Here is a 27077-nt window from a genome sequence, read left to right as displayed (position 1 = left end):
ACTGGTAAACATTAAACTGTTGTTTACTTTTAAACTAATCACACTGATATCTATGTGAATATTTGATCTGTTACCTGGTTGCATATGTCAGATTTATTGCATGTCTCGGCCAAAAGTTGTTGCTATCAAATATTGTTTACTTAATCATACTAAACAGTGTAATGGTAATGAACAGATAAAAAAAGGCCAGTTATTAGAAGGTTTGCGAAGTAATTTCATTGTCCCTGGTAAAAGTATTTTTTTAGTATTTTTAAAATACAAAAATTAAGTAGTTTACATTTTGATGTATCTTTGCCGAACCCTGAAGCCAGGTAGTGCTCCTCTGGCTGTGCCTTACATATATCTCATTTTAACTCTTCATCTGGGCCTCTGCATTCTGCATGCAAGTTTGAAGATTGAGACTGTCATAATCTTGGTACAGATGGCATTAAGACAGTAGAGATAAAAAAGGACCATCACAATTTAGCAGTGGTCCTTAAGAAGTCTTGCCCTTACAATTACCCTAAGCATAAAGGTGACAGGGTCCATTGAATTGTAAGTAATACATGAAATTATTACTTGAGCCTAATTGTTACTAAAAGAAGGACAGCAAGAGCAAGAAATCAAGGCCTCTGATAAATGGGCTCGGCAGAATTCTTTGAGGGGCGGAAAGAATCAATATATCAGTTTGTCAAACTCAATCTCAGAGGGAATGTGGCGGCTTAAATTCTGCAGTAAAGAACTGGAGCGGCATCAAGTCAGCAGAGCACATTATCAGAAATCAAAGGGCCCAAGCGTGACTGAGGGAGGGAAAGAGGAGGGGAGCCTGCATGAAGGCCACACTCACTCTATGGTAATTAAAAACCATTTTATCAAGCCTGTCCTCTCAACAACCCCTCTTGCTTCCTATTGTCAATATGCCGAGAAGAGAGTGAGCACTAATTTGACTTGAAATAAATGAACTGAAGTTATTTAAAATTCCACAGTAGCAGGGGAGAACACAAAAGTGAGGAGCAAGCAGACTGCAGCACCTGTAATCTAACGCTCTATACATACAGTGCACACTAGCTCATTTATGCAGTTTCCGCTAAACCAGAGAAGCCCGAAATAGGGCCTGAGATGCAAAGAAGCAATATATGAGAAGAGAAAAAAATTGCCATTTGGAAAATCTTTCGAAAAAGAAAAAAACAGTCTATTATTAGAAGTCACTAAACAGTTTATTAGGCACTGAACTCTATTGTACAATAATTTTCACTGCATTCACTATACTGTAAATATATTTGCAAATAAATATTTGGACACCTCTGCTCTACACCAAAAATAAGTAGTCCTCTAGAAATGTGTAAAGAAAACCTTTACCGTAATTATACAATTCTTCATCACAGGTATTTTAAATGTTGATACAAAGCAGTTTTATGCCATCTGTACTGTTATCAGAGTTCCAGTATTACAAAAATACACTGATTCCATTTTAATCTTCGTGCATCTTTTTAAAGTAAGGACAGGATGAGGTGATAATCCATCCAGTATCAGTATTTGGCACCTTCTACCTCTTTGTATGCAAAATAAATAGTGATTCTGCCAGCTGAAGTGTGCACAGTTTCTGTTATACCAGCCACCATCCATGAGCCAAGGCCATAAGCCAGACAGGGAATACCTGAAACAAGAAGGTAGAGGATGAGAAACTCAGGAATCCTCAACATTCTTTCATTCTCAACAACGTTTTTGGTATTCGATGGTAAATCAGGTCACTTCATGTTTACAGAAAGTTTGAACTAACCCAAGTTGATGACTTTCAGTATGCCAAAGAATTTGTTTTCAAACTCAAGGTTTTGAGGAGGCGCTTTGGTGCAGTGATACTTGATAAAGGGAAAAGCTCCAGTTCTGAGGATGTGATAGTTGGCACCTTGGACCTGCCAGTTAAAGTTGGACAAGCCGAACTGGTCATTTATTACAGCACTGTAGCGGACACAGAAGGATGTCCAGGGTGGAAGTTTGCGCTGAGAAAGGTGACATGTCAAAACCTCAGAGGCAGCTGGACGACAACGGTTATTCCGATATGTACTTGGGAAGAGCACAATCCTCAAAAACCCACTATGGATCATTCGCAGGATTCTTGTCATTGCTTCTGCTGGTTCATATCCATGTATTATGCATGCACACTTTCTGCAAATGCACAATTTTCAGTGATCTAACAACAATCTCTGATTGCTCAGGTATACCACTTCATCAATTCATCTATAGATAGACACAGATAAACTGCTGATACGCATTGGGTTGAGTTAAATAATCCTCATACTCAAAACTTAAGGAGCATCAGAGACGCAAAAACGCTAATGTTATACAATCCATTAGGACATAGTAACCTAAGGAGTTCTTAGAATTAGCTTAGCCGGGAAAATGTACAGCTAACCTGCTAATAAGACCTACCGCGACGATATCAAATAACAATATACTTTTGGCGCTTTATACATAAAAAAAGATTTTTAAAGCTTTAACGCACGCATAAAGAGTTTGTGTGTCCTTCAATCAGGTCTATTTAACAGCCAGCAACTCTAGCATGTTCCCCCGCTATACTATCCGACTAGAAACAACAGCATAGTGTTAGTTCCGGTTGTATTGAATACTTTCAAAGATGGTTTCATTTAATTCAGTAATTTAACAAGTAGACTGATGCTGTTTAAAATGGGTATCATTTGTTTTTATTTATGTTCTTGTTTCCATTTATGTTACTATCAGTCATTTTTGCCTATATATGTTATTTAGCAGACATCTGTTACTCAAAGCACATTTTTAGGCAATTCCTCAGATGTGTCATCTAATAAGAGTAAATACACACATCTCTGACTGAAAATACCAAGACTTAGGGACAAAGGAATGACATAGCAATTCATAATTCACTGATCTATTTAACATTTCAACTTATTATCGCTTTGTTATTAATTTCAAGGAAATAGGGTGAATATATGGCATATGTATGGCACCATAACTAAGAGGAACAGGATGCAGATGTGCAGTAAATGTGTTGAGTTTAACAGAAAAAAAAGGAAAATTTAAACATCTGCAGATTTCTCATTTTCTTTCGGCTTCTTGTCTCTGTTCTGGGTGATTACATTCAGCACCTGCTTTATATTCTTGATTAGCTCCTGTCAACACACACACACACACACACACACACACACACACACACCTAAATATACCACAGTTCAGTAGTACATGCAAAATATATATTTAATATGAATAAAGACATTTCCAGTGGTGTGAAATATAAAGTGCTTGTGGAATATTATGTTATGTGCACCATATATATATATATATATATATATATATATATATATATATATATATATATATATATATATATATATATATAATGTTTATGATAAGGGAGGTATGGCATGGTACATTTTTATATTTGTTTGAAAAAAGTTGGATCATGGAAAATGCATTTGTCTTTCAAAACTTGTGTGTGTGTGTGTGTGTGTGTGTGTGTGTGTGTGTGTGTGTGTGTGTGTGTGTGTGTGTACGTATGTATATATATATTTATTATGGAATACATTGTAAAATATAGTGCACATAACAGAATATTTATACTGTAGTGTTACGTTATTTTATCTTCCTTTTGTTAAAAATGTAATAATACACCAAAAACTAAAATGTTGAATAAAATGGTTAGGATACCTTAAACAGGCATGCTCAAAACTCAGAATGCCTACACTTGTGCTCTACGAAACAATATTGCAAATAGAACAGCTTCAAGTTCTCTATTCATTGTTCCCAAGGCTAAGAGAGAGTCTAGTTATTATCTCACAGTGCGCTTATCACTCTAAATAGCTAATTGAAAAGCAAAGCATTTCCAGAGGAATAAAATTAAATTCAAATATGTGAATGTAATTGGTGCCTGGTTGTACCAATCAAAACTTTTGTTTCCATTACTCTCCTAATAGCCAAAGATACTTCACTAAGCTCATGACTGGACAGCGCTTAATGGATGATTAAAGTGTGTAAAGGATGCCATTAACAGGTTTCATGTTTAGAAGAGAGGTTCATTTCAGGAGGAAAAAGGCACACAATCATTAGTTCATTAACACCACACCTTAAAATTGGTCTCTCCTTGCATATTTGAGGCTGATATTTCTTGATGAATGACAGTTAGGTTGCAAGCAAAGGTCAGCAGTGCTCCCTGGAGATCTGGCGAGATTGTTCTGTTAACGAGATGCAGAGACAAACGAGCTTACTAATGATCCCCATCTACTGCCATCAGACAGAAAACTAGAAACAAAATCACCTTGTTTGACTGCTGGGGCTGCTGGGAGCTTAATGAGAGCTCTCAGGCTTAAAGAGGGCTGTTGTTCTTCAGGGAGAGACAATGGAAAGAAGCAGGGCTTGAGTGGTTAGCCATAGAACAGGAGTGATGAATGTGTTTAATTGTGCCTGGCAGTATATTGTGGGACTATACTTTTCGTTTGAGGAATTTACGGTGAAATGTGTAGGTGGTAAATTAGGTCCTTGGAGAAGGCTGATAGTTGTAAATACAGTGAATGATAGGACAGAATAAGTAAAGAAAATGAAGAAAGCTCCATGGGCTTTATACAGAACAGTGGTTAATGGATGATTAAGTGCATAGAGTGCATCTGTGGTAACTTACACCATGCCAAGGCTGCTCCTTTCTGCACTGTCATGGAGAGCAAACACAGAGCCTTCTCTTGCCTGAAATTTAGGTTGGCACTGAGTGAGTATGACTTAACATGATTTAGCATTATTGTCATTAATGTGGGTGATGTTAATGGATACAATGTATATACAAAAGCAAATTGACAGGCTACAATGGCAATGCAATTTGACACTGTAATTACCGGTACTGATGTACAATCAAAAAAAGCACAAGCATAAAGGTTTTACCTTAATGTCAAATCCTATGCCATGTGCCTTGCACATCTGGAAGAACACACTATAGTGGACCATAGAGAGGTTGGTATGAAAAAGCCGGCTGCTCATCACTGCAAAATGACTTGATGCTGGCGCTGACTGAGAAGACCCAAACACAATAAAAGAACTACATTACTAATCCAGTACTTATACTAATCTGTTGTCATGTAAGTAACGTTTTTTTTTTTTGTAGATGAGTTTGCATAATGAGGTATTATTTGAACCACGGTTCCTGCAATAAAAGGATACACAACTTATAGTAGGCTCACACGTAGCAAAGTGTTTATCTCTCAAGAAATCCGAAAGGCAATTCCTGGATTACACAAAAGAGGACAGACAGGTGTCCTCGAAAAGACAACCATGCTCACAGCAAAAGCCGCTAAATAATGTTTTAGAAAACATGCTACAGGAGCTGATTAGATGAAAGTGTCTGTACTCTGAAGACCATAAGCAGGCATGAAGCATATTCTCTCTGACAGAAGTAAGGGACAAGCAATGGCCTCGGCACACTCTAGAGAGGCCATGTAATTCTTTCCAATAGAGCTGTGCTTTGAGCTGTCAAAAGCACTGTCCTCGTCCAACAATAAAGAGACTTTCCAGCCGGGATTTAATTGTGTTTGTAATATTCAGGCCCCAAGTGATGGCCAAAGCTGGAGCTATTAACCAAAGAGCAGGGCAGAAAAAACACTGTGCCACACACACATGCATACACAAACTAAATGAATGTTTGATAAAATAATACAAGTCTCAGATTAACAAGCGTAAACTTGGGTTTTCTGCTAATAAAGAAAGTCTATTGTTTAGGGGGCCGGCATCAGGTTGATGAGGTGCTCAGGCATGCATACACATGCATAATGAATGCTGTATGAATTATTAATGGGTTGATTATTTAGGCTCATCTATCAAAATGATAATGAATTAAACATCTAAACACCAATCAGGTCCAAAGCATAATTACAGTGTTTAGTTGTATTTAACAAAAAATAAAACAACAAACCTTCAGCTGATCACTCTTTATAGATGCAGTGATATATGGAGATAATATCCTGTTGAGAGGACCGTTATTACACTCTAGTCCACTCACTGGCAACAGATGCTGGATAATTACATTCCTGTGCTACACAGCCACGGTTAACAACCCAAATAGCTAATGTATAAAGTCTACCTCCAAATAAAAGCAAGGTTTAGATACCTTGTGCCAAGGCCACTTGATGAATTGCAATAACAACATCATTTACTTGACCACTTGATACAATTCTGAAATTGGAATTATTCCTAACAGCAAGCTAAATGGAAAACGAAATACAAGTATAGATGAGCAGTACAGAATCAGATGCTCGAGCTCTCTGGCGTGCAGCGGGTTTGCTGTTTCGGACTGGAGAAGGAACCTCCAGACGACTTGCGTGGCAGTTTAGCGTTCCTCCTGTCATGTGGAGCATGATCTGGGTCATAGCCAGCTGGTTACTGTAGCCAAGATCCAGATCAACAGCCCACACCTAGAAATACACATATAAACACACATGCACATTAGCATTATAACCATTTAGTTCTATAACGAGAATTTCTAACCTGTATCTGTATCTCAGTACACAGAAATATCACAGTAGTATACATCTAATAGTTTGTAAATGGTCTATACCAGGGGTTCTCCCTTAAACTGTAAATTATCTGAACCTGCTCAGTGCTGATTTTTTTTTGAGGAACACTATTTATTTATAGACAATAACATTTTGGATGTTTATTATACCCATGGAGCAATTTATTTCCGAATTCTTCTCTGATATATCAGGTCCAATTAGGTCGATTTTGAAAGTATTTACAGATTGACTTGTTTTTAAGTTTCTGAGGTTTGGATTAAAATGATTCAACTCAAGTGACAGTCAAATAGACTTGTAATGATAAAAACTCAGTAATAAATGGAATAACCTTGATAACGAGCACTTGTGATTTATATCGCTGTAACAAATTAATAAAAAACATGTACCCCGGGGCTGTGCTTCATGGATTCCACTTTGAGAACCGCTGGCCCATATTAATGTTGTGAAAAGGGTTACTTTATGTGCGAGCTGCGGAACATTAAAATACCCCACTGTGTGCATGTGTGAAAAAAAAGAGACAGAGAGGCAGAACAAGCGAATGCATGGCATGAGTATAACAGTGTGTCGACTGCCTGATGGGCTACTCTCTTCACATCTGTATGGTTAATAGCATCATTATAAGGATATTAAGGGGTCAAGCCCCATCGTGGCCTTATTCTTAAACAGGGCTAATTTTCCCTGATAATAAACTAATAGCTATGTCCCTTTTCAAACAGTGGGAAATAAATCACCAGTGAAAGAGTTGTTAATAACTAAGTGGCAGTTGGCAGCCACTGCCGTCTTCTCTATTTGTCAAGCTAAACGCTCCTGCCAGGGAAAGCAAATGGCAACCCGGCTCCTGAACTCTGCCCCCCAATGCTTTTAATCGTGCCTCACTAGAGCTGGGTCACATTTTACTCCATCAGTTCTCTCATTCCATAAGCTTAACACCAAAACTTAGTGGAAATAGATCTACACTGTAGGGGCCTCTGTCTGTCTGAGTAAAATAATTAGAGCAATACAATCTGTAGTATACATTTTCTAAATATTGAAAACATTTTAAAATTATTTGTCTTAAATATAATAAACATTCCATATTTCAGATAGGAAAACTGCTGTGATAAACCATGTTAATATCATGTTGCCAATCAATGCTGCCAATATCTTTACAACCTTTCTCATTATTTAAATTGATTACAATTTAAAATATTGTCCTTGCTGTTTGAATAGTCTTTCTGGATCTATGCAGTGCCAAGCATAAAGCAAAATAACCAAGATTAAGATCCATGTCCAGCTGTGAGTCAAAGAAGGACCTAGGTTTTGTGCAGAATCGATCCAGGCATGTCTCCTGACCACAGTTAATACTGGGGGTTTGTGTGATGAGCTAGGCTCCAGAGAGCTATTTAGCCAGTCTGTAAGAATCACCCAGGTCTGCCTCATTGTCAGCTTCCACAAAGGCGTCTGATATATACGCCCAGATTGTACCTGTTTTCTATAGCCTCTTTGCTTTCATTAAAAACTGCAATCCTGCAGCTGAGCCTCCCCTTACACACAATGTGAGGCAGACCTACAAGGGCAAACACATGTGCCCCCCCACCCCTTTGAATCCCTTTAAAAAATACACCAGCTTTTAGCAACAGGTTTGAATGTAAATTGATGTTCAAATAGAGACAGGTTTGCTTCAGCTTGGGCTCTCCCCCCTGCTTGCATGCTGAGAGAAATGGAACTGTGATGTCGATAATTCTCTGTCTGAACTCCTTTTGCATTCTCATCAACATGCAGGAAATCACATTCACTTTGTGCATTTTTATCATGATAATTGCATTCCACTGGACTTGTCCATCATAAAACCTAAAAAAAAAAATATCCTTTCATTTTCACAGAAATTAATTTCAGTTTTATATTATTCTTTTTCTTGGTGCACAGGTGGAGGTAAGCTTTCCCAGTGGTTTAAGACATAATATTGCAGAGAAGTATCACTGTAATGCCATTTACTGATGCGTTGTATCTATCCATTTTTGCAGAAATCTTCACAGATTTGCACTATAGGGTAGTGCACTGTTAAACTATCAAATATTTGCACAGCACAACAAGACCACTGTAATAAAATCCTCTAAAGGATGTGAGTATTATGGTAGCCCACATTGCAGGTTACTATGGACTGGAGAGGCCTTCTCCAGGGGGCTTTTGGATCCATCAGCACTGAGTAAATGTCTTTTTTTTTTTACAAGCTCTAATGCCTTTAACACTGGAGGAGATCAGATCAAGGAGCTCCCCCCTGCCCCATGCGCTCCACAAGGGCAGTCCACACACCACTGCTTTGGTGTTCTAAACCACCAGCCTTTCCATCTCTCAACAGGCCTTACAAACATTTAGGAAATAGCACAAGGCTTTAGAGGTTCTTTTAAAATGCGGACAATTAAATGAAAGGGCGATACTTTGCCCTCTAGTGGCCAAGAAGGTTAGACTGACTGCAGTGAGGAACAATGAGACGATACCCATGGTACATTTAAACCTTACCAGCAGATCAGATATGAGTGTATTTTAAATTAATTTAAATATTTAATTGATGTAACTAAACCTGATCATTTAGGTTTGACCATCACTGTTGAATCTTGAATCTGGTTATATTGAACTCAGATAACAGCTCATGACTTAGACTGCAATTAAAATACCAACTACAGATGCCAGTAGACTACTTCTAATGATCACAAAGCCTATACAAGCATATTTATGTAATACAATGTAAATATGGTCAATAATAGATTAAATTAAAAGGTGTTGAAATTCATAGGAACATAACTCAAGCTTTACTTGTTGTAAAACTAGCCTTGCTATATATGATCATTTATATTTTCCATAATTAATGCTAGTCAGGTTGCAATGTACAGCAGATATTAACCTCTATTATAATGCACTAATAACAATCCAAACAAAACACATGAAATTTGTATGTGAAAATTAAAACAATAAAATATATGATTTGCTCTGTAAGTAATACCGATTGCCAGGGAATGGTTGGTCTGATGATCTTGGACTACGACCAGACAAGACACAAACCAGCACATGGCTGAGGCATTACAAGGTCAGAGGCCAAGGCCCTAAACGGGGAATTAGTTTATTGACACAATAAGACCTGACAGTTTATTAGATGGGAGGGAAACCTCCAGGAGCCATCCATCTACCCAGTAACATCTTTTTCCTAGCACAGTAGACTGAGCACTGATAGCAGCAAGGTGAGAACCAACATGGCAGTAAAAAGACACTAACTCAATAGAGCCACATGTCTTTCAGACTTGTTCCACTGACTGTAAAATCTACTGTTTGACATATTGATTCAATAATGTGTCTCTGAATGCTCTTATTTAAAAAAATAAATAAAGATTCCCACAACTGTGATTTAAGAGCGTCAATAAAAGAATGCACCATTTGCTTAAACTAGAAGATAATAATATTTTTTATCTGGGCTACCTTAAATATCAGTTAATATGGGCTAATCACAAGTATTTGGTGGTAATAAAGTAAACTGCACTGACCATGTCTGATCTGAATGGGGATTTTATAGTAACCTGCTTTTCCAGTGTGCCAGGCTCTAGGAAGGTGACCAGGTCCAGGGAAAAATGACCCAGGATGTGCCGCTCCTGGCAGGCTTTGCCTATCCGCATGCAGATGGAGTACAGGACATCAGGGCAAACAGAACTCTGTGGTACAGTGAAGCCTGCTACCTGCAGAAAACCAGGCCCGTGCAGCTGATCTCCACACGATAGCATGCGTACTCCTCCGCCTGGCTCCACCAGCAGATCCACGGACATACAGGTCACACTATTTATAGGAGGGTAAGCCTCGATCACGCCACCTGAGAGATGACAAAAGCATTCAAAGACAGACTTCTTTTAGGCTAATTGGCATTTCAGTTTGAAAGCAGTAGCTATATTTTTGTTACCTTTTTTGAGAAGGTGCTCCAAGAAGCAGCTCCAGGTCGGATAGCAGGATGTGTCACAGGGCTTGGCATGAGTGGCCAAAAGAACAGGTACCACCTCCAGATATTTTCTTAGCACTCGTTCCTGTGTAAACAAAAGATGATACTAAATCTGAAAGGCTAGCGTCTATTATAAATTATTCCACAGAGACATACCTGTATTTAGTACTCAGCTGACAATAATTTGCTTCCTTCAGGAGTCTAGTGTAAATCAAACACGAGGTTGTAGTGTAACTACGAATAAATAATGGGGTGATTGGGGGCAGTGGTGACTGACAGCCAGTACCACAGGTGCATAATGGCTTTAACTGACTGCCCTCTGATTGCACCTGCCACAAAGAACTTAGAGCACAAGCGAGCTGATAAATGCCTAAGCAAGTTGATCAATCAGTGGATCAATCACGGACAGTCACTGATCAATGCATCTCTTGTTTCACTAACTAGAAAATGCCATATTGGCTGTGGCACTTGATTATGTTGTTGATTGCACAGTGACTTTCTGTGAATGGCTGTTAAAACCTGATTAATACAAAGCATATTGTTCAATGCCTGCAACACCAAGACATAGAGAGGCCAGTGCATTTTAGCTGTGCTTTAAATGAAAACAGAAAAGCAGCTAAGATAAAAGTTCCTTTTTCCTACCAAAAGACATTTAACTCTTTTTAAAGGCACAACCTTATTTATTAAATCCTGCCTGATAAATGAAGTAGCAGCAGGAGACTTGGAATAATATCATGAGACGTTGAGCATAATGCAAACATCTTCTGTCATAAATTCTTTTACACTTCGGTTTTATGCACATAGTTTATAAAGCAAATGTGTTACAGCGAACTCCACTGAGCAGCAGGATGAGAGATGAGCAGTTTGATATTCCAGTCATGAAACAGCTATCATCATATTCAAGTACTGTAAGAACCAGGGTCAATCACTGCACAGTGATTTCACCCTGTCACAAGCCATAAAGCACACAATGGTGCGTCAAAAAGCGTGCGAGGAAACAGCCCCCCGTTTTCAACCCAGAAGAGCACACGCATTCAGAGAATTTGCCACTGCACTTTCGCATGAACAACAGGGTAGAAGCAAGGAGGATTTTTTTTGCCATTCTTTATTTGGACTTAAACTTCAAGCTGGGCAATGCGAAAAGATTTGCCTTGTTTGGCTTTCACATAAAGATACACAATCTGACAATAGAAAAATAAAATGACATGCACTGATTGCTGATTGAGCTCTCTATTATAACTTGCAATATTTTGAAAGGACTACTCATTTTATTTAACATTTAGCAGCAGCAGTGAGGACATAGAGGACATTGACTTGTTTCTTATTCATAACATTTTTCTTGCTTTGAGTTGTGATTTCTCGAAACACTTTTCAAAATCAAAGAATATAACACCGGAAAGTAACGGAAAATAACACTAATACATATCATAAGGATATGTTAAATCTATAAATCTTCACAGAAACATATATTTTATATACCTTACTAAAAAATTAATTCTGTGATTTTCCATTCATGCAGCTTTCAACACAAATCAAAATGTGGAAAAAGTCTCATCCACCAATCCAATTAAAACTGAAGTGTTTCTAACCTTTTACAAACTAAACTATTAGCAGCCTGAGCATCTGTTGATGCTATTAAGCATAATTTCACACTGTGTGTAATGACCCATGTGCTAGCAGTATGTGAAATTGTGTAATGTGTAACACATAGTATGTATGGGCTCAACCCAACTATTGAATGGCATGAGAGCCATACATCTTTAGCTTCTCTTTTCTGAATGGGGTGAAATCTGTGTGGCGGGGATACGGTGCCTCGGGACATGGGCCTTCCATATACCCTTCAACCAAAAAAAGGTCCTTTAACTTGCCTCAGGGTAAGGATGGCTGAATGTTTTTCTAAAGGACCACATGAGTTCTGGTATCTGTTCTTTTCCCTTGCATTAAAACACAATCAATAATTAAACAATATGCACACAGTCTGGAGAATAGCAGGAGATTTCCACATGGCTCATCACAAGCCATACTGATAGAATATTACTTGGTCCATGGTACTAAATAATGTTCCCTAAGAGACTATATTTGATAAATGCCTGCAGCAAACAGCAAATAAGTGTGGAGTCACTTAGATTTAGTAATTGCAGCTCAATAATATCACCATAACAGTCTGGATTCTCTGGATTCAGTACATTTGGGTGTAGGCATATGCTTGAGCAGAAGACTGTACACATACTAATCCAGTCATTCAATGAACAGAAGGCATTATTTACCCATTATTCCTCAGAACACCCTTGCAATTAAAAACTTTTACTGATAATGCCGAACTATAATATTTCAGCATCCCTGCTTAAATTTTATTGGTTTGCAGTCATAAAGATAAAATGCAGAGGAGCAAGAAGTCTTTTATAAACAGTATGCAAATAACCCCACTGTAATCATAACTGTTCACATTTGGCAAAACATGTTCCGACATGAGGGGCACTTAAACTGAAACTACTGAATTAACAGCAGCATATGAATACAGATCTATAGAAAATGGAAGATACGCCAGAGTAACCCCTGCGTTCTCTGTGCTGTTAGCGACGCTTGCCATTGATTAAAAGGCTGGAGTGGTGGAATAAAGGCCAACGCTTGCTTCCATATGGCCATAGAGCCCTAAGGGTGTAGGGCCAGCTCATCAGGCCCCAACTCCCTCGCCTCTCTCAAGGACCCCAGCTGGTGAAGGGCTCCCATCTCTTCATTTAAACCTCCTTCACTTGCTTTCGCCATAATGAAGCTTGGCTGGGCCTCAACCGCTTACGCCTGTAATTAACAGCGCCAATTCTGCCACAATTACATCCCCTCACTCGGCCCTCGCGTGAATTAAGGACTAAGCTAATTGCTGAGAGGTAGGGCACTAAGCCTCCTCCATTTAAAGAGAAAAAAAACTATATTAAGAAAAAAGCCTAGGCCAGTTCTTGCATGCCTATATGATGATAACCGTGTAATTAGTTTACACAATGCTTACAGTTTAATGGCAAAGAATAGTAATTAATGCATGACAGAAAATCAAAAGACCCATTATAAGCCTATGAGGGATAAAAGCAGAAGCCAAGGGAGCCACACAAAGCATTAGAGATATATCAAATCAATGTTTAGCTGCTTAGCAAATGTGTTTATATTGATGGGAATTAGAATACAATCCAATATGCTAACACCCAATGTTTTCCAACCATTCTCACATTGCTGACAAGTTTGCACTAGAGAACAGTCTATACAGTATTCAATAAAATTGTATTTTAAAGTGTAACAGTGGCTGGCACCAATGGAAGTCTGGAGATAAGAGTATGTTCTACATGCATCAGGAAAACCACAAACAGGCAAGCGTCTTAATTAATCATCTAGAATCCATTACAACCAAAATATTGGTTGAGAAGAGAGCCAGTGTATTGACGTGGATTATGAGAGAGTGTAAGGCCCTCACCTGAGCCCATGCCATTCTCCACATCTGTGCTCCATGACGATTACATTCCTCCAAAGCCCAGGGCCGGAAACTCACATGACAGACATCACAGTAGGCTGTGCCACGGCCACCGAACTCGTCATCTATCTTAAACAGCCAACGCTGTACCTCTAAATGATCTGTCATCAGCTGCGCAAAACACTCGTGCAACTGAAAAATAAAAGAATGATGTACACAAGTGTGATGATGAATTTCATGATGATTAATTTTATTATTATAAATTTATAATAAATTTCAAAAATTATACCTGGACAATGGATCTAAGCTGCATTAAATTACAAAAAAGATTGAACAAATGTTATAAGTTTATTAAGGAATTATACCTGCTGCAGTGTGTATATGTCAGCTTGTCCTGGGGGCATGCTAACACCGCTGCTGCTGAATATCCTCCTGATTCCAGACTTTGTGCCATAGAGCTGTGCCACAGCAGGCTCCGGGCCTAGGACTGGCACTCCTAACTCATCAGCCACAGCCAGATCATCCATGTGGGGTACAGCACTTACTAAATAGGCCTGCTTCCCCTGGATCAAGTTCTTAATACGGCGCAAAGTGTGTGGGCTGTACTTCAGCAACGTGGACACACACATGCAGTGACCCTATACGAAAGGAAATAGTATGTAACTGGGGGCTTGGGATTCATTCCAAGAAACTACTGTTAATTCTAATGACAATGTTAAATATCACATTATAGGAAAAGTAATAAATTAAAAATACTGACCATTTGCAACATCATATTTATTGTAGTCAATTTCCAAAATACAAATATAGAAAATATTTGTTTATATTAAACATCAAGTCAATTGATACTGCATTGCTTTTATCTAAATCCCTTTGTACACAAAACTATCCATAGCTACATAGCTTTTGTACATAAATAATTGTCCTTTCTGTTCCTGCCTCTGAGGTCTCCCTTTTGTTTACAGCTATAATTTATTAGTGTACATACACGCACTGGGCCCATTAGGAACAGCCGGAGGGGTCGTGACCTCTCCTGTTCTGCAGCAGGTTAAATTGACCAAAGACAGCAAAGGGGAGGCTCTGGTTTGTGCACTATCACTAACCCATCTTTTCTGCATGCTAAGCGATGGGTTCCTTGGGACTCACTCTAATTACTCCACATCTGTATTTATTTGATCCATACGGCATTCGCCCTTCTGTCACTGGCATCGGCGAACAGCGATTCATCCCACTGACAGGTCTGGCAGAGTTTACACATGCCGCCAAGCTAGGCAATCGATAGAGAAAAGTGAGGAGGACAGCCTAGTGCCTGTGTTTAGCTGCAAGTTAATGGCAGGCAGTAAGTAAAGCTATAGTGCTGGCTTCTGTGCAGAAGTGGGCAGGGTCACTTACGCGGTATTGATATGCAGTAAACATGCAGCATTGGATCGAATGTACACAGGACCTGGCCTGCTAAGCAGCCCTTTGTTTAATCACGTTCTGAGCCCACTGGTATTAGATATTGGATTGTGCTGTACATTATAATACAGGCTATTGCACGCGATTACAGTGATTTGCTGTAGCAATTAAAACAACAAGAGGTAACCTTTAACCTGAGTAAAAGCCAGAGTTGCAGTTCATTAATAATTTACATTTTAATCTAATGTCCTTATTTATTTATACACATTTCATAAGAACCTATAAAATGATAATAAAAGGATAGATGCATGTAAAACATTCTGCTCAGATAAATACGAGGAAAACAAACTTTTCATCACCAAGCGTGCATAACTGAGAGGGGGCTGTAAGTATTCTTAACCCTACACCAAGAAAAATTATACCTCACAGGCACCCCCTACAGGTTAAAAACTGAATTGCGAGAGAGGATATTTGCTCTGCATTCTTAATTTGTTTTAAGTGAAACATTTTATAGTTCTTTTGTTTCTACTTTATAATTTTGACTTATGACCGAAGGCCTCATATTATGGTTAGTGTATGGGATTTGAGTGTGTTTTTGTGCAGTGAACCTTACTGAAAAGTGCTGATGTGCCTCAGGTGTGAGGATGGTGAAACTTTTGGCAATGGAAGGTGTGGGATTTCCGGTCTCAGCAGTTCCATTCAGGGCCAACAGATGAGTGTAGTAGTGGATCAAGTCCTCTCCCAAATGTACCGGACACACATATATCACCTCCACGTTCTTATCTGTTAACAGTTAACCTTAACTAATGATTAAGTTCAAACAACGTAAATTCACCTCAATGTCACTGCATTAATAAACATTCACAAAATTCACAACATATGTGGTCATGTGGTCAAGACTGCAGTGTCTACCTCTAATGTCACAGAGCCGACCCATCTGAGTGTTCTGCAATATGTCAAAACTTTTTAGGCTGTGCCGCTGTTGCTCCGAGTATCCTAACACACACACACACACACACACACACACACACACACACACACACACACACACACACACACAAAACATCAATCCATCAATCCACATGAGATGCACAGATTTTGAAAAAGACTGCTTTACTTAAAGCTGATAAAGGTAATCGAATGATTAAATGCAGCTGAACTATCAGAGTGTGGCAATAAAAACAATAGGGTTCAACTTCTTAATTATCCCAGCTCACACAGCACTCTCCTCAGCCACCCCCAGTGTAAATACACCACTCCATCTGCTGCTAATTACTATTCACATTCTTCCTTTTATTATTTGTATCTGCGCACTGATAGCAGGTCAGCATAAATAGGCCAGCCTGCTGAAGTAGGACTACTGGATGATTTTACATTTCTAAATGATCTAAAGCTAAAACAGAAATGTACTAACTGGGGTTTATAGCCCACATTCATAAAGAGAGTACTTCTAATGAAATTGTTCATTCCGTAAATTATTCAGGTCAGGGTCACAGTGGATCTGGAGTGCATCCTGGGACAGTGGCACCATACACACAAAAATTCACACGTGGACATTATTTTACCCGAAGGAAACCTACCTGGAAACTGTGAGGCAATGTAAAAGTCCAGAAATAAAAGCAGTACCTAATGAGGGTAAATGAATAATGGTCCTCTTAGAGGTGATAAGATGTTCCCAGTTGTTGGCCAAATGCTGTGGAATGCAAAGTACACAACAAAAAATGAACCAGTACCAAGCATCTAACAACAAACACACATAAGCACACACACAAGCACACATGCACAGCTGGCCAATCATGAGACACAAGCAGACAACAAATTACACTCATCTTTCTCTCTGGGCTTTGTGTTGCCAAACCAAGCATAAATCCTATTCATTAAATGTGCTAAGCGCATGCTTCAAAACATCTTCCCTCTATTGATTCAATTAGCAGGTTGCATGATACTTTCTGCCAGGGGTAGATTAAAGGCTTAATTAACACAATTTGACTGCTTAAAGGATGGAAACATGCACATGCTCTTGTCTGCTCTTACAGACAAGATGGTAGAGTGACGGTATGAACAAATGAAAGTGTGTATTCTAATTAATAAAGATGTTACTGGGATGATGGCACAGGAAAACATCTGCTTTAACAACTGGATACGCTGATGCTTGCCATGTGGGTGTGAGAGGCACCTGAAATCCCATTGCTTCTAGCATGAGTACCCCTGAGCAGGAACTCGATTTATATCAGTCTTGTTTAAACAATGGCACAGAAGAAAAAAGGGTGAGCGTGAGTTTATAGTGATTAGTGAGTGTGCTTTAACTTGTAATCAGGAAACTGATCTAGGTAATTCATTGTCAAAGGAATGTCACAGAATAAGATTTGACTCTTTCTATAAAAAAAAAAAAACTGCATATATTTAAAATGAAAAAACAAACAAACGTAATTAGCACAGCATTTTCAATAATCATACTTCACTGTATACTTTGAAGTCTTCATTGTGATATTGGAATTCTAAACTGGATATATGATATATATAAATCAAAGTAATGCTGCTTGAAACATGAGCCATTATCTGTATGATAATTACAATAGTTTTTACAGTAGTTTACCATTTCTATTTATTGTCTTCGATTTGATTTCTATGCATTGCAAATAGCTATAAACCATATGTACATACTACAAAAATAGTATTTCCATATTCTTCAGTATACAAGTATGAGTTTCACCTTTGCTCGACTGTGAAAATTCTCCATTTGACGTAGGCGGGTGGCCTGTAGGCTCTTCCTGACACGGCTCATTCGGGCGTGCAATAGCCAAGAAACAGCGATAGTTCTGGCTGCCCATTTGCAACGCTGTTGGTGCAAGTAGACAGTGCGAGTGCGATAGCACCTCCAGCAGGCCTGAATGCGTACAGCAGCTGCCCGGCGGCCACCCTCACCCTTGTAGCGCTGCCCAGGCTGCTGCATAAACTCCAGCACCTCGTCTCTGTTTTCCAGAGCAGAGAGGAGGCATTCCGCCCTTCCCCACCATAGCTCAGCTCTCAGCGCCAGGGCCACAAGTCGATCGCCACACACCAACGCATGAGGCACAGCGAACTGGCACAGCAGCCGCTCCAGCTGCCACAACGCCGCTTGCAAAGTGCTCCAACTTAGACAATAGTGCTCCTTAAAAGCGCAGAAGTCGGCTGCACTTGGATCAATTCGACCCTCCACTATACTGAAGAAGTGTTGACTACTGGGAGCAGCTGGTAATGCCAAAGCACACTAAGCACAAAGGAATCAGACACAGTTTGGTTACAGGATATTCTGGCATATATAAATATATATATACTCATACCCAAGTCCATTGCCATAAGCACATAAAAACATACCATAGCTGATGCCATATGTTGTGTTTTGTTACGACATTATATGATCAGTTGTATAGAAGTGATGAGCAAGCAGTAATTAAATGGCATGTTGTATATGTTAGAGGTATATTTAATAACCCAATTCTTGAGAAACATGTGGCATGCCCATCATTATATAGTTATTACATGTTCTACAGAGTTTGGACATGCCTAGTATTTTAGGGGTTTTAAGCCACATGCATATGCCTTTTGTTTATATGCAACAAACTATGACAGTGAATGACTTGAAGAAGGTTCAATGGACAGGTGAGTACAAATTTGACATTTTTGGCTCTAACATAAGAACATATGTAAATCTGAGAACAGGAGAGAAGATGTTACCAGGCTCCCTCACACCTACAGTCAAACAAGGAGGTGGAAGCTTAACGGTTTGGGCTTGTTTTGGAGCAGGAGATGTTAAAGACTTATTCCAGGTGAAAGGAAAACTGAACCAACATGGCTACCATTCCATACTTCAACACCATGAGTGGACTGTGGCTAATTGGAACCAACTTCAACATACAAAATGAAAATGACACAAAGCATATGCCCAAACTCAGTAAACATTATTCAGAGAGCAAACAGTAAGCTGGAGTGTTATCTATTATGGGATGTCCTGTCTAGTCCTTGGACCTAAATCCAATTCAACTGCTCTGGGAATAACTGCATCGCAAGGTCAAAAAAAATATCTGACCAGCAAAGAACTCCTTTGGCAAGTTTTACAGGAGGTATGGCAAAGTATTTCAGCTAAATAATTGTAGAAATGAACTATCCTGATTTCAAGAGTGTGTAAATCTGTTATTCATGCTAATAGAGGATTTTTCAATCTTTTTCATTAAAATCTGTTGATTAAGGTTTTGTACAAACATCTGTACATTAATACAATTGCTTGGTCGAAGTAAACCTTCACACTGTTAAATGACCTGGTTTGTAGCATATAAATGAAGTTAAGGTGCATGTGTCTCTCGAACATTAACTGTATTATAAAATAATAATAAGTCTATGCTACCATAAAGACTTAGCTGAATGGAGATGCAACGAAGTGTTCTGTTACTTTCTAATATAATATAGCACAGAATCTAAGAGAGTTTAGTTTTACTCTGTTCGTGTTATTTTTAATATAAATAAAAATCACTGCGTTATGTTTGCATTTATATTTCTACAATCAAATACAAATACAGTCCATAAAAATAGCTGGCTTGATGCTTTTGCACAGGAACTGCATATCAACTGGAAAAATGTAAATAAAGAAAAACGCATTAGCAGTAATCAAGGCTAACAATAGAAAACCACTGATTCGCAAAAATCTATGCAGAAGTTAGCCTTTACATAATTTAATACATGTAAACCCTGAGGCTGGTCCTGACAGCAAACAGTAATGATTATAAGATGCCAATAATAGTAGCATAAAGTGATTAAACCATAGTCATTTTACTAATTAGAACATGTTTTAGTCCATCGATGAACAGAACCTGACAGAATTTTATCAATGAAAAACCTGAAGTTGGAATGAATATAAAATCTAAAGTGGTGTCCTTTCAGAGACACACACTAAGTGAGCTACAGTAATGACTTTTCTGGTTATACCTGAGAGTTGAGTGGCATAAATCCTGCTGGTCCAGGAGAAAGAAGTCTGCTACTGGAGGCAGCAGTGGGAGGCGGAGTCAGTGTGGTCCAAATGGATGGGTATTCAGGACTAATGGTTTTGGAAGTATTATCCTTAATTTGTCTCGTGTCCCTCTGCTGCTTCCCTGTCCACAGATCACAAGTTCAAACCTAATAAAGCTTCCACATCTACATATATAAACATTTATAGTACATTTATATTTCAGGTAGCAGGTTCAAAAACATTTCTTTTTAAAATCCAGAAAGCAAGTTTCCAGCCCATTCCAGCAGCCTTACCATTTGTGCTAGTAATCTATGACACCACACTGTGTTTCTGGTAGAATGCATACTGCGCAGTTGCCAGGCAACTTAAAATATAATGTCTATAAAATACTACACCTCTACTCTGTGCTTACATTAATTTTTTATGACTTTGAAAAAATTGTTGTTTTTTTAAATTATAATTAAAACTGTCCACTGGCTATAATAAGTAGAAACAGTATTATGTGTCTAACCCATTTTATAATGGCTGCTGTCCTCGCTTTGGCACTGGGGCATTAAAAGGCTTTTGACCAGACTGTGTTTGGCTGCTGAGGGTAGTAGACATTCTCCTAAGTGACTGCCAAGTCCTGTAAAGAAACACACATACAAGAATTTTGTGTTGTTTTTCACCATTTTGTATAAACAATTGTCATTTTTTGTTGAACAAACACCTCATCACAATGCATGAAGTGTCCTTTGTCTGATCGGTTATGGCTACATTTCCATTCGATGGCTGTATTTTTACAGTCTGCATCCAGAACATTTCAAAATATGTCTGTCTGTGTGTATGGTGTTGAAGGAGTGTGATTTAGCATGCATAATGAGTCAATAATGAATAGTGCTGCTAGCCTAACTTCAAGGTCCTGCTTGGGCCAGTCTGGAACAGATACAAAATACTACATGACTGGAAAATTTAGCTTGGAACCGGTGGCAAATAGATATTAGATAGATAGATAGATAGATAGATAGATAGATAGATAGATAGATAGATAGATAGATAGATAGATAGATAGATAGATAGATAGATAGATAGATAGATAGATAGATAGATAGATAGATAGATAGATAGATAGATAGATAGATAGATAGATAGATAAATGTATTCTTAGACTCTTGCCTGCTTTCTTGTCCTGCTCACAGAGAGGATATGCAGGGATGAGGGTTCTGTTTTGGTCTATACACACAACAGATACAGTAGAGCTTGTGATTTTCTGTGTTCCCACCTAAAGAGAAATAAGGTATGCATTTATAGTTAAATACACACTCCACATTTTTCTTTTTGACTCACCGATTGCTCATTACTATAAATGCTGAACACAAACATTCTCTTCACTTTGCCATAAGGCTTTATTCATAAAATAATATAAGATAGTTTGCAATCATTTGTGGTATATTGAATGTATCAAAACAAGGGGTATTAGCTGAATTTGTTTTCCTTGCTAAGGCAAAAATAAAAAATAAAAATAAAAAAAGATCTGCCTACAGGCTCCACAACCAAAAACAACGTTACTCTGAGAACAGAACAGGAACAAACCCCACTCAATAGCTTGTTCAAGGAGAACACTATTAGCTTTGGGTCACTGAATAGATTTCACCCTCCAAACAAAACTTTGTTCTAAAAGGCTGCAAGAGGACTATTCATTAATCAGGCTGGTGGCAGCTTGTAGATGTCAAAAAAATGTGGTTTCTTCCTTTTCTCCCTTGTCCCTCTTGCGATTTTGTCGACTGCTTGAGTTCAGAAACGTACATACATAAAGCAGCGCAATGTTGTGTGATTACAACCAACAGATTTTCTGCATTCATTAAAAGAAAGTTGGAGCTAGCTTATACACAGTTAATGACATTGTAAACTAGCCAATAAGCTTCTCTTCCCTCCAGCAATCAATCACAAGCTGGCAATGTTTTCGGGAGACTTTGAGCATGGTTCAAAATGTTTATTTCTCTCCTGGTTTCTCTTGAGTGAACAGCTGTTTCAGTTCTACAAGAATTAAATGCCATCAGAGCAATGCCCAAAAATGTTCCTAGTTCCTCATAGCTATAAAACAGCTCATGAATCAAATGGCAAGAAGAGCTCCACGGTTATTTATCAACGAAATAAGCAATCAGGAATCTGCTCGGATGATCAAGAAGGCAATGTTTACTCTCACGCTGATAATCTTACCACTAGGGTCATTTTAATGATTACCAATCAATCAGACAAAGTGCTTATTATGTATGGAGATATATTTTTTCAGGATGCAATATCATTAAAGATCAAAGCAGATAAAAGCATGTTAGCTACAGCAATTTTACAGCCTATTAGAACCAACAGTAAAAGAAAAGCTCTATAATGTTAAAAAAAAACCCACACACACAGCTGTCATTGTGTAAGTTGCATCTTAAAGTCCCAGCCTGTGTGATATTACAAAGAAACACAAAGTGGGAAACGGATGAGGGTTAAAAAATAAACATGTATTGAGTCCCGCCATCTTGCTCCTGCAGATTCTATAGCCGTGTGTTCTCACACCACTGAGCCAAGTGACACACCAGCAGTGCCTGCCAGCTGTGGAACTGTTCTAAATGGGACACTAAAATGACCACAGCAGGAACAACAGCTCTAGAGGTGTGCTGGCACTGAGGTGTTGAAGGCAGTTGGCATCCTGCCAGCAGCTGCCGGGTGGGTAAGATGCGCCTGTCTTATTGGCATGCAGGAACAGGTAGCGGCACCTGTCCTGAGACAGATGTAAAGCAGCAGTCCATACAACTGCAATCAGGCACCAGCACCTTCTCAGAAGAATGCTGATGTGCAGCAATCTGCGTCTGTCTGCTGTCCGTCAGCCAAGTCTCCCATCGGCCACTGCAGCAACCTGACAGCCTCAGCTCCACCTGAATCTCTCTCCACATGACAGGCACAGGATGCCAGAGACAGAGGGATGAAGCAGACTGGCTACAACAAACCGTGACCTTTGAAATCATCAATTTGTTGACCGACAAATGCTTTCGCAGTGCCTGTCAAAGCAAGTGCCTTTCAACTAAAAGATGTTTGAAAGCCTTCTGACTGGAGTCATCTATTAATGCTGACTTGTCATTTACTTACTTTCACATGACAGTTTAAGACAAAAGGCAGATTAGACAAATTCTGGCCTCTAGCAAATAAAAACTAGAATCCAACTTAGACACCTTTACTTTTTATTACTTTGTCCTCTCAAATTTACTTTTCTGTAGAATATCCATGTCAAAGTATTTAGCAAAAATTCAGTATATTAAGAAGTAAATAAGAAGAAATAATTGAGAGGAAAAATGGTTCTCTCTAGAACTGGATACTGGTTTGGATTATTGAACAATTCTGACAAAAGAAAAATACTTACAAATTGGCAAATTATGCAAAATACGTTATGCACCATCCTTTGGCAATTTTACATGTGGTAATTGCATGCAAATTTAGTCTAGAAAGAAACATTTCCATGTGACGCTCACATTTTACCATTCTTTTTAGGTCACAGCAGATCTGGTACTCATCATGGGAACACTAGGTAGGGGATGGGAAGTCACAGCACATCCCTTATACACAAATCCCATACACACAAATTCCCACACTCATTTACACCTAGGGGTAATTTAGATTATAGCCCAGACTCATGCCAGACTACTTATAGGATATAGGAGGAAATTGATATCCTAAAGTAACCTCAAAACCCCAGACCCTGATGATAAGGCTACAACATTATCTATTGAGCCTGCTCTTTAGGATGTTTGAAAGAAAAATGTGGGAAATTTCAGATGGGATGTGTGCATAAAGAAAATAAACACCGAAAAAAAAATTACAAAGCATTAAAAAGCCGGACAAAAGATTTTTTAAATGATTTACTGAATCCAGGTGCTACTATTTTTTATATATATTTTTTTTTATAACTACTTCAGTTTTGATATACACAAAAGCACATTTTATAATAATATAACAATAATAAAATTATTTTTTATGCCATATGAAAATGTCTTTATAGTTCCCATTGATCAACCTGGATAGAAATGCTCAACCAATACCATGATGTTTCTACAATGAAGTGCAGTATGTCATTATAAAGGCTAAAAGTGTATACCCTGTAAGAGAATGTTTTTAAAATAAAACTCACATTTGGCCCAGGTTTCTTGAACAAATCGGGAAGTTGAATGCCATAGTTCTGTTGCATCAGCTCTCTGTGTTTTGGGTGGTCAGGGTTGTATAGAACACGCAATGTAGACGCTGCCTTATGCTGGTAGAACACCATAAATATATTTGGATCATGTGCTGTAATGCAGCAGTAACAGGATACAATAATTTGGTTTAGTGCGTTCTATACAAGAACACCAACCTTCTCTCCGGGAGATGCTCCAGCAGTCAGATGTTTCCGAGGATGAATGTATGGGATGGATTCAGTGGGTGGTTGCCTATAGGTGAGAAGGTGAATATTCACTTGGCTCTCTATTGTTCTAAAAAAACTTTTTAATGTCAAAGAAATATCTGATTTTTGACATGTTTGTCTATTATACCATTTGGCAATCTTTCTTGTTTTCTTCTCAGTGTGTTCAATAATGGGGAGTGTCAGTACTTGATTATTTGCTATCTTTAAAAACTCCTCTGTGTGGCTCTGTATAAATATCACAAAAATAATTAATACACAAAACACACAGGTTTATTTAACATATGGATACTCACATTGATAAGTAAATCTATCTTGTGGCTATTGGTCAGTTATATCAGCAAAATGTTATTAAATTGCAGGTATGCAGTTGATTATTGCCTATTACCTGTCAAGCACAATTTAAACATCCACCTCTACCAGTCTAACAGTAACCAGTACAACACTGCAGAAATGATTATTAATGAAAAAAATATATAGAAATGAGGCAATATGCTTAAAAAGATTAAAGCCATTTTAAACTGGAAAAGCGTGTTCACATATAAGACCAATTCATATTGTTGAATACTCAATATGAATAAAAAAAAAAAAAATGCTGGGGCTCAATCAGTTAACAAAAAAATTATTTTTTAAGCAATGCTTTTTCTCTCTTTTTTTTTTTATAAAGCAGCAGACATTTACATCAAACCAAGTGTTCTTTAACCTTATGCAATCTGAAACACCTTAAGATGTAGAAATATTCTTGTAGTTCCCCTCAGTACTAGTTTTATAAGCATAATCTTAACAGTAGATTACATAAATAGAATTAAAATGCACAAGATTTGGAAATTATTTTACAAAATATATCATTTCTCAACCCTCCAAAACACGTAAAATTTTCATTAGATTTAGATTTGTTTAGATTAAATTAGATAACTCGTTGGATCTGATTTCTGATTACTGGATTAAAGCTTTATTCTTGAAATAAAAATTAATTTGCTAAAGCATGGTTTGGTGTCAAGGGTGTCACGTGACCTTAATGCCGTGCTCGGTCCTGCGTATCGCCGAATCGAGAGCCTGAACATCCACAGTCCCGTCGTGGTGTGTTCGCCCCAGGCTCTTCCTCAGCTCAGTTAAATCATTCTGCACCTGATAGAAAGAAAAACATAAACAGAAAACAAAATCAAACAAAAAAAAAAAGACAACTTATACAGTTCTTGAATTGAGTCAAGTCTTATGGTGTGTCCCTAGTTGTTGTGTAATTTATATAATTTTTACTAAAATAATCTTGGGGACCCCCTAAGTCTATTTTTTACTTGTCATGGGGTCCCTAATGCCTTATGGGGGTCCCGGATCCCACCCCAATTTGAGCACTGAACTTATATGAACAGTCAGTGACAAATATCTACATGTTACAGCTGGCAGTAAGTCTCTGTAAAGTGTGATCTTTGGTGTTACCTGCACTAGAATACGCCCAAGCTCGTCTCCTTTCTGAATGATATCAGCCATTCTTTCTAAAAATAAATAAATAAAATACAAGTCTTTATGAAATATCCTAACACAAAGCAGTGCCACTTTTACACTTTTACTAACTAACCTACCTTCTGGTACGCACTCAATTTGTCAGCGTTGTCCAGAGCAACAGTCACGTGACATTGGCCTCTATGGAAACTAAAAGCGAAGGAACTCCTCTTTACTTTCAGTTTGTGGTGTAATTTGTATTTAATGTAACCGTATAAAGTGTGGTAATTTCGTTTTTTTATTTACTTTGTCCATTTAATTTCATGCAAAAACAGAAAGAAAACATGAACCTAACCTGTTTTTTTATTTTTATTTTTTTATTTTTTTACCTATTTAAACATTTTATATATAATGTTTTAGGCTTAAGTTTGCTGATCAGGGTTAAACTTTTATAGACTGGTGTATGCGTTTAACATTTTAATTCATAATATTTTACTTTGTAAAGCTGGTTTAGGACAATGTCCAAAGAAAGGTCAAAATAGTACGCTCAAAAAACGTGTGTTTGCACTATCGGATACATACATTTTTTTAATTGAAAAAAAAAAGAAAATCGGAAAATGTATTAATACAATGATATGATGATATAATATACGTATTAAAAATACAAAAAAGAGGTTGCTTACAAATAATGAGGGTAGCATACAAAATACAATCTATCCAATAAAAACAAAATTTGATACACCAGTTTTGTGCTTTAACTACTTTTTTGTAATATTTAAAAGAGACAACATTGGGTTATACTACCTGGCTAGTAAAATAATAAAATTATATTAAAATATTAATTTCCCACTGGCTATTATGTATGATGCCATTCGGACGTACATACGTACGTATGTACGTACCTACGTCATGACGTC

The 27077-nt window shown here is 38.0% G+C and overlaps 2 protein-coding genes across 5 annotated transcripts; both read right to left on the bottom strand.

The window, feature by feature from the left end:
- Positions 1-1177: 1177 nt before the first annotated feature.
- Positions 1178-2204, bottom strand: c13h15orf61 (chromosome 13 C15orf61 homolog). Its single transcript, XM_046865097.1, has 2 exons — positions 1760-2204; positions 1178-1636 (listed from the first exon to the last, which is right to left on the bottom strand). Exons 1-2 carry the CDS (start codon positions 2100-2102, stop codon positions 1509-1511), a joined length of 471 nt encoding a protein of 156 aa, XP_046721053.1. The 5' UTR covers positions 2103-2204; the 3' UTR covers positions 1178-1508.
- A 451-nt stretch (positions 2205-2655) lies between these two features.
- On the bottom strand, positions 2656-26860 carry iqch (IQ motif containing H). 4 transcript variants are annotated; one of them, XR_006927726.1, is made up of 24 exons: positions 26844-26860; positions 26301-26370; positions 26158-26213; positions 25735-25848; positions 24851-24948; positions 24673-24748; positions 24454-24573; positions 21459-21564; positions 20815-20928; positions 20282-20445; positions 18033-18569; positions 16946-17012; positions 16232-16315; positions 15933-16102; positions 14287-14559; positions 13925-14113; positions 10429-10549; positions 10055-10341; positions 6234-6404; positions 4882-5007; positions 4628-4689; positions 4268-4333; positions 4076-4184; positions 3096-3125 (listed from the first exon to the last, which is right to left on the bottom strand). XR_006927726.1 is itself a non-coding variant. In XM_046865095.1 (23 exons), the coding sequence occupies exons 3-23, from the start codon at positions 26206-26208 to the stop codon at positions 3033-3035; spliced, it is 3132 nt and encodes a 1043-aa protein (XP_046721051.1). In that variant the 5' UTR covers positions 26209-26213; positions 26301-26370; positions 26844-26860; the 3' UTR covers positions 2656-3032. The 4 variants fall into 4 exon arrangements, 2 of the variants coding, with proteins under 2 accessions (XP_046721051.1, XP_046721052.1); XM_046865095.1 differs by lacking the exon at positions 4268-4333 and having other exon boundaries at positions 2656-3125; XM_046865096.1 differs by lacking the exons at positions 4268-4333; positions 26301-26370; positions 26844-26860 and having other exon boundaries at positions 2656-3125; positions 26158-26260.
- Positions 26861-27077: the final 217 nt, after the last annotated feature.

The sequence above is a fragment of the Silurus meridionalis genome, chromosome 13 (genome assembly GCF_014805685.1).
Source record: "Silurus meridionalis isolate SWU-2019-XX chromosome 13, ASM1480568v1, whole genome shotgun sequence".
Lineage (NCBI taxonomy): Eukaryota > Metazoa > Chordata > Actinopteri > Siluriformes > Siluridae > Silurus > Silurus meridionalis.
The sequence above is the reverse complement of the archived record's forward strand: the minus strand, read 5'-3'. Positions and strand labels throughout refer to the sequence as shown.